At 43.9% G+C, this 8032-nt stretch overlaps 3 protein-coding genes across 8 annotated transcripts in view; 1 reads left to right on the forward strand and 2 right to left on the reverse strand.

The window, feature by feature from the left end:
• The window catches only part of LOC103597348 (geranylgeranyl pyrophosphate synthase), a 4514-nt gene extending 2291 nt beyond the window's left edge, over positions 1-2223 (reverse strand). Inside the window, exon 1 of the mRNA XM_008581174.1 lies at positions 2204-2223. The gene's annotated coding sequence lies outside the window, so the exon portion shown is untranslated. The remainder of the gene's footprint in view (positions 1-2203) is intronic.
• LOC103597347 (geranylgeranyl pyrophosphate synthase-like) overlaps positions 1-7206 on the reverse strand; it is an 8489-nt gene extending 1283 nt beyond the window's left edge. Inside the window, exons 1-3 of one of the 3 annotated variants that reach the window (XM_008581171.1) lie at positions 7008-7206; positions 2204-2296; positions 1077-1259 (exon numbers count right to left, since the gene is read on the reverse strand). In XM_008581171.1, the coding sequence (XP_008579393.1) occupies positions 1138-1259; positions 2204-2273 (192 nt within the window). In that variant the 5' untranslated portion in view covers positions 2274-2296; positions 7008-7206 and the 3' untranslated portion in view covers positions 1077-1137. Of the gene's footprint in view, positions 1-1076; positions 1260-2203; positions 2297-2336; positions 2426-7007 lie in introns of those variants that run through there. The other 2 variants (XM_008581172.1, XR_551104.1) reach the window with 2 other exon arrangements.
• Positions 7207-7583: 377 nt separating this feature from the next.
• ARID4B (AT rich interactive domain 4B (RBP1-like)) overlaps positions 7584-8032 on the forward strand; it is a 139102-nt gene continuing 138653 nt past the window's right edge. For 2 of the 4 annotated variants that reach the window (XM_008581178.1, XM_008581177.1), the window contains exon 1: positions 7592-7834. The gene's annotated coding sequence lies outside the window, so the exon portion shown is untranslated. Of the gene's footprint in view, positions 7835-7964; positions 7993-8032 lie in introns of those variants that run through there. The other 2 variants (XM_008581175.1, XM_008581176.1) reach the window with 2 other exon arrangements.

Raw genomic sequence — 8032 nt, forward strand, 5'->3', positions numbered from 1 at the left:
TACTGACCGGTAACGGGATCGCGACACCGCGCACAGGGGACTGGCAACGGGATCGCAACCCTCGGTGTTGCACCCGCACCGCGCTCAGCCAGTGAGCGGGAACCTGTCTCCACATGGGATCCGAACCCTTGGTGGGAGCGCCGCCGCGCTCCCAAGCGGCGCACTCTCCAGTGCACCACCGGGCCGGCCCTACAACAGTTTTGTTTTTTTTTTTTCTCTGACCAGATTGTAAGGTCTGGCCTGATACTTTTAAGTTCCTAAATCATTTTTAACACTGAGCCTAACCACAGAGAGCCCTCAAAATTAAAACAAATAAACAAATATTACCACTTCCTCTTTAAGACCTTAACATTACAGACTCCCTTTCTTCAGCCCCGTTTCTTCAACTCCCAGCCTCCCCCTCTTCTCCCCAACCCCCAACCTCCACCTCCCACGACAAAGATCTGGGGACCTACATTAGGGCAAATAAACAAACGTAAATAAAAGTCACTGTGCTTCACTAATTTCAGAAAATCCTGGTATCATTATTATTATTTATTATCAGCAAGAGTAACTTTACAACAGTTTAAATGATCTGGCCCACCATTAAGTTAACTTTAGGAACTCTGAAGCTCTCTGTAAAAAGTAGGTGCATTATGCATAATGCAATGTCCTATTTCCTTGGGAAAGTCTTTTTGAAGTTATACTCTATCATGGATCAGGAACATACGTGATAAAAGAAGTGAGATACTTAATGAGAATTTTAAATGGTATATAATGGCTTAAAAGAATACTTCCAGATAAGGAGGATTAAAAAAAAACGTTACAGAAGAAGTTCATTATATAGGTAAGCATGATGGTTAAAATGTAACTACACAGATCCCTATAAAGGCCAGCCGCCAAAAAAAAAAAAAGGTAACTGCAGGCAGACCTCGCTTTTTGCACAGTAGTGGAGTGGGAAACACTCAGGAGACACTTGATAGATTCTTGTCAACACTGATAACTTGCATGTTTTATGGCAGCCCATTTCCAGCCAGTTTTTGCCAGCTCGTTACCAAGAAGTCTAGCAACAGTAAGGTAGGATTGAAGGAGAAAACAGTGTCATGTTTCTCACTAGGAGACCCTGAGATAGTGAAGTTACTAACTGCTGAATGAATGTCACTCAGCAGTCTCTTGGCTTTTTCTTAAACAGTGGGCAACTTTTCCTTTGAATTCTCCATTTCTGTCTTCCCTCCATCCTTTTGAAATATTGACATTAGCAGGTGAGTCTCCATTAGGGTCTGCCAGAATAGAAATGACACTAATCATGATGGTTTCCAAGATGTAGCTTAGGAGCTAGCATTCTTTTGGCTTTTGATAACCTTATTTGTCCTCCCTGGGCTCATGAAAAATGGAAAGGCACATATTACCCTTGAGCAGTGCTCAAAAAGAAAGGTGTGCACATTAGAACAGAAATATAAATGTGCCTATTGTGACTGAGCTCAGAGCATCATTACAGCACAGTTTACCACATTCTGGGCTAAGTAGGTTTTCATGAATGACAAAAGAATTTACCACCTTTAATATCATTTCTATGAGAAAGCATTCCACGTAACTGGTTTATAACCCACATTTATTATATTAATAAATTTTTACTTATTATCAGTTCCCCAAATAAAAAAAAAAGCAAATAAAACAAAAACACATATATATACATGATTACACAGGTGTCAAAGCAGGAAGCCATGTCCAGGTGACACACCCTTATATAGTAATATTGCTTCCAAATACTGTCATTTAGATGCATTATTATTCGGCTCTCAAAGGAGCTAGTAGTGTAAGAAATGTAGTATGTTACAGTGGAAAACATGAACATGGAAGGTAAAACTTGAACGTGGAAAGTAAGTGAAGCTTTCTGTTACTTACAAACCTGCACAACTTCCCCTAATATCTAAACAGTAGGAAATATGAATGTGTGGCACCCATAAAGAAAGGCACCAAAACATTTTATGTATTTTTATTTTTTAAGGCATGTTATGTAGTTGGAAATTTTTAAAAGGGTGCTTCAAAAATTACCTTCCAAGAACAAAAAATTATAAAAGTTCTACTTATCATCTTCCTCATATGTTTCACCTTAAATAGGAAATCTCAAGAGCTGGCAAGTTGAACCTTTTCTGTTTGCCAACATCTGTATGACCACCACTGTACGAAAACCCCCTTATATGAATCATAACTGAAGTGTTACCTGGTAACTGAAGTAAGTACTTGTAGGGTTCTAGAAGAATTCTTTGGACTGTTTCTTGAGTTTTCTCCATTGTTTTTAAATTTCAAAGCTGATCTATCAAAAAGAAGAAACATATAACTGAAGTGTTACCTGGTAACTGAAGTAAGTACTTGTAGGGTTCTAGAAGAATTCTTTGTACTGTTTCTTGAGTTTTCTCCATTGTTTTTAAATTTCAAAGCTGATCTATCAAAAAGAAGAAACATAAAGATCCCATGAACCAAAATATCTTTTGAGGGTCACGCTGCAAAAATTTGTATCTCAAGGTGCTTTTGGAAAGGCAGACCTTTGGTTTGGTTTCAAAAGAAAATTCATGTATGAAACCTTGAAAACCTTATGTTAAGTGAAAGAAGCCAGTCATAAAAGACCACATATTGTAGGATTCCATTTATATCAAATGTTCAGAAGAGGCCAATCTATAGAGACAGAAAGTAGACTAGTGGTTGCTGGCATTGGGGGGACAGGGACTGACTGCTAATGAGTATGAGTTTCTTTTCAGGGGGATCAAAATGCTATAAAATTACATTGTGGTGATGGCTGCAGAACCCTGTGACTATATATGACTATACTAAAAAACTGAACTGTACACTTTACACGGGTGGTATGTAAATTATATCTCAAATTTTTAAAAAAGAAAATTCTCCATTTAAGTGATGACACCCACTGATGTGTTCACCTGGTTTTTAAGTGGTTTCTTAGTTATACAATTTATATTAAGCCTTTCCTGTTTTAATCAACATAAAAGTCTTAAATTGTTGACATCAAATAAACGTCAAAACAAACTCACAGAATTAGAAAGATGTCTCTATATTTGATTACATAAATTAGTAAACATTTTTTTTTTATGAGCATTGAGAGGGTATGTTTCATATATCTAAAATTTAAAGGGAATCGCCCTCTCCCTGGATTTTCTTTACAATCAATCTATTTCAGAGATTCTGATTTAAGACATGCATTAATTTGAATACAATTATATTAAAAATAATCCCCTGTAGTGCTTTATTATTCTGAATTTTGCATATACTTCAATCTTTCTTAGAATATCACTCTTGGTCTTCCTAGAGTCTTCCTTTACGAATCTCTACTCTGTTTCTTTGTACACATCTATTTCTATTTTTACTTGTCCTCATATTAGGAATCTTCTTTCTCTAATTGCTTTAGCATCGTTGGTACATTTTAGGAGGTTTATCACTTTTGTCCTCTTTCTTTTGTTTCTTGGGACTATGATTGGGTCTCTAAAATTACTAGCCCTCTACTAACCAACTTTTCTGGCTTCACTGCAGATACAAGAATACTAGACTAAATGTAATATGCTATCCAATGGCAGTTCATGATTAGTACTGTTCAAAGAATTGTACATCATAGAATTTTGGAATTGGGTTCAGATCCCTAAAATGGCCAGCTGCCAAAAAAACCCCCAAAACAGTACAAAATAATTTTGGAACTGGAAGGTACCTTGTAGAGTTCTCGGTGCACTAGAAAATAATGAAACACAATATATTTGCCTGATAATCTTTTCAAATAAAGGAAGTTAAGTTGAGTTCATATACTTTGTTATTCTTATTACTCAAAGGTCTTTTTCTGATTCACTAAGTCTAGGCAGGGAACTAGGAATCCCTAATTTTTTTTTTTTTTTGGCGTCCTACTTTTCCAGCACAAGTAAGAGTTCAGTACAGCTGAGACTACCCAACCTAGTGGGAATCAGGTATTTAATCTCCCTGTTCCTTAGTTGGGAACCAACATGAGGGTAAAAAGTTTTGAACCATGCTATCTCTATCATGTACTTGTTTTTCTGCTGAGGACTGAGATGTGTCATATGGCAACAGGAGGAGAGAATAAAACTTCTCATTATCTATGCATTGTTTGGCCCGTGGCAGGCACGTGATAAGGGATGCCTGAAGAACACATACCCACCACCTTCAACTGTGTATGTAAGCGCTTTGATGCTTCCAGGTAGTGTAGACCATCTGACAGGCAAGGGAAAACTTTGAGAACAGGATGAAAGCTATGGATCCTCTAAGAAAAAAATGCCTGCATATATGTGACTATGCACCTCCACTTATGCGTGCACCCACAAAAGTATACATATAACTTCTCAGGGATTATGTAGTTCCTGAATCCTTCACATGTACCTCAGGTTAAAATCCCCAACTACAGAATATCTTCATCCTCTGATGCCAAGCAAACAAATATTCATGTTTGTGTAATAATAGGCTAAGACGTAAGTTTCACCAACTTAACTTTTTATTGAAGGCAGATTACAAATGGAAATTAAAGCATGAAACTAGTGTATATAATTCAGGTCACTTTTGAGGGTTAAAAAGTATATTTTCTGTAGTCTGCTCTTGTTAATTATGTGAAACAATCATAAAAATCAGCCTCACCAAAAGAAATCATTTTAGCCATCTGAATTCAAAGAGAAATACACCACAGAGAAAATTTCTATATCTACTTTGACTAGCAATTAATTAATAAAAAAGCTCAAAATAATCCAAATATCGGGCCGGCCCGTGGCTCACTCGGGAGAGTGTGGTGCTGATAACACCAAGGCCCCGGGTTCGGATCCCATATAGGGATGGCCGGTTCGCTCACTGGCTGAGCATGGTGCTGAGAACACCAAGTCAAGGGTTAAGATCCCCTTACCGGTCATCTTTAAAAAAAAAAATAATAAAAAATAATCCAAATATCGGTTTAGTAACCTCTTACCTACACTGTGTGACCTCTGACATAGGTTATCTCATTCTTAGGGATTAAAAAAAATGAAAAGAGGATGCAAAGCAGTGAGAATAATAGCTTAGGTAAAAGGTTATTATTAGGGCCGGCCCGGTGGCGCACTGGATAGTGCGCCGCTTGGGAAGCGGGCAGCGCTCCCGTCCAAGGGTTCGGATCCCACGGACAGACCGGCTCCCGCTCACTGGCTGAGCGAGGCGCGGGAGCAACGCCGAGGCTTGCGATCCCGTCCCCGGTCCCGTACGGGGGCAACACTGAGGGTTGCGATCCGTTGCCGGACACGGAAAAAAGACAAAAAAAAAAAAAAAAGGTTATTATTAAACAGCATTAAAGATAGAATTAAAAAAGTATCTCATATACTTCTCTATTAGTAGCCATCTCTTCTCCGCTAGCTTGAGAGCAGAAATCATGCTTATATCTTTTTCACAGGCTCCAAAAGACATTTGGTTTAACTTAAAATCAGTGAGACCAAATTCAAGGATTTTTTCTCTCTGGATCAATAACAGGTGTACTCTGTTACACAGAAATCACAGGTAACCTTTGTTCCAATTCTTAGAGCTTTGACTGATGCTATTACTCAACGTAAAATACTGGTTATGAAATATAAAAAAAATTTTTTCCTTTGCTCATTGAGAGAAGTTTAAGAAATATCCAATAAATAAGTTAATTAATGTTCCTTTCCCAGAGGATGTTTAGATATAAGTGTTCTCACTGGTGGGATAACACAGAAACAACCATTTTTCTAGGTATTGAAAACCAATCTGTCTTGTATCCTCTTAAGAGTCTGAGGGATTCTACACACTATGGTATGTACTCTTACCTGCCGGCCTTTTTTCTTCTTCTTTTACTCAAAGGACTTCCAATTTATCACAACTGGAAGTTTCAGTTATCGTGTACTAGTCTTCAATGTAAAGCAGCATAACTTTGTGTTAAGTGAACTCCACTAATTTATTTTTAGGGTGAGTAACTACAGAATGCCTCTGAGAATCTGAAACTAGTCCTTACTCTCGAAACTGAAAAACGGCCAGAAATTTGTTCAAAGCGTGGACCAAGGAACATTACTACAAACAATATATTCTTGCCACCGTGTGAACTACCACTGCAGAAAGTATCTCCTCTCTGGGCTCCCTGCATGTGCCTCTCCTAATCTAGGCCTTCACTCTTCACCCAGTGATGTTTGCGAAATTCAAAGACAAGAACGAAACTCCTCAACGAAGCCTGTAAGGCTCAGCAGCCTCCTTCACCCGCCCAGCCTCAGTTCTTCACCCTGGAAAAGCTCCCCCGTCTGGAATTTCCTCTCCATAATTAACTCCTGCTTCTCCCCTCAGCTCTCAGTCCGATGTTCACTTGCTCAGTGCAGACTTCCCTTTCCTCCCTAAGTCACCCAAATCCCACCTCTCACTGTCTCCTATCACCATGCCTCTCTCCTTTGCAGCACTCCACTGCTGCAATTCCACATCCCCTTGCGTGTCTGTTTTGCTGAGCGTCTGTCTGTCTGTCTCACCAGGCTTCGAAGGCAGGGTTCACGGCAAGCTCTCAGTACACCTGGGAAAGACTGAATCAAAGTGCCTTCGGACGCTTTAAGAGGCCGAGATCAGGGCACACACGTGCAGACACAACCATGCAAAAGCGCAAAGTGACAATACCGTGCAAAGTAACAATACCATGCAAACCTCTCTTTTTTTTTTTTTTTTTAAGGGAAAGGTCTGGTTTTGAGTAGTGCTAGATCGAGACCTACAACGTGCACCGGATGATGGGTATGACGGGAGCTGCCTGGGGGACACGGGCAGGGGACCTGAGTAGCTCGGAGGCCGACCGCCCAAAGCGGCCGGGCAGAGCTTCCGACGCCCGCCGAGCTCGCGCCCAGCCAGCCGGAGAGCCCCGGCCAGTTCCGGCTTCCGCCCCCAGCCCCCAGCTCGGGGACGCACCATCCCTACCCAATCCGGTTCAGCATCCGGGTCCTCGCCCCCCTTCTCCCCTCCCGGACCCGCCCTCCTTCCCATCCGGGTGCCCCCAAGCCGCCGCCGCCGCCGCTCACGATTCAACGATGATATCACGACTTTCGCGCCGCGGGTCCGGGAGCAGCACTACCCAGCGTCAGCTTCCCACTTCGTAGTTCGCACCAAGACTCCTCCCGACGCCCACAAGAATCCCTCCCCTCTCTTCACCACAGAACTCTCGGCCCTCAGCCACCAGCGACACCACATTACTCGGTGCAAGAAAATGCGCCATCCCGCTCACACTGCGCAGGCGTCGTTGCCGCCTCCCTGCTGCTTTGTCGTCCCGCCCCTTCTCCTCCCCCCCTCCCGTCTCACGCAGGCGCGGGGCATTGCGGGGCTCGCAGTTCTCATGTGCGAGGCCGTGCGCATTGGCCCCAGAGGCCGGACTACATTTCCCAGGAAGCCTTACGGCGTATCTTTCTGTTTCCATAGAACTGGTGGGAAAATGGCGTCGTTGTTTGTATCCCGCGGACCAATAGGCACAGGGCGTAGGCTGGTACCGAAGAACCGCAGCCAATCCGAGGCCGTCTAAGGGGCCATCCGGGAAAGAGGTCGGGACAAAAATCGAGGGGAGGGGAGAGAGCAGGGAGGGGGGGCGCTCACGGAGGGGGGCGAAGCGATGTTTGCCCGTCAGTCGAGTCCGGAGTGAGGAGCTTGGGCGCCGGAGCGGAGGGAGACTCTCGAGCCTGAGCCCGCCGCCGCCACGGCCCCCGCCTGGACTTGTGCCCGCAGGGAGCTGCAGAGGGTCCGTGGCCGCCATCCTCGGGAGGGCAGCGCGACCGGGGGCCCGGACCTCCAGTCCGGGAGGGATTTTTCGTCGTCCCCCCTCCCCCCAGCGAGGAGCCCGAGCGGCCGCCAAACAAAGGTACCAGTCGCCGCCGCGGGAGGAGGAGGAGCCGGAGCCTCGGCCGCCGCCGGACCCGCCGCCTTCGGTGCCCACTTCTCCCCGGGCCTGCTGGCTTTGGGGGGGACGAGGAGCGGGGGCCCTGGACGTGCCGGGGCCGGCTGTCGCCTCTGAGGCAGGTGGGGGCATTTCCCGGGGCTCTGCCCGGCTCCTGAGGGG

This window comes from Galeopterus variegatus, unplaced genomic scaffold (assembly GCF_000696425.1).
Source record: "Galeopterus variegatus unplaced genomic scaffold, G_variegatus-3.0.2 Scaffold2288, whole genome shotgun sequence".
NCBI lineage: Eukaryota > Metazoa > Chordata > Mammalia > Dermoptera > Cynocephalidae > Galeopterus > Galeopterus variegatus.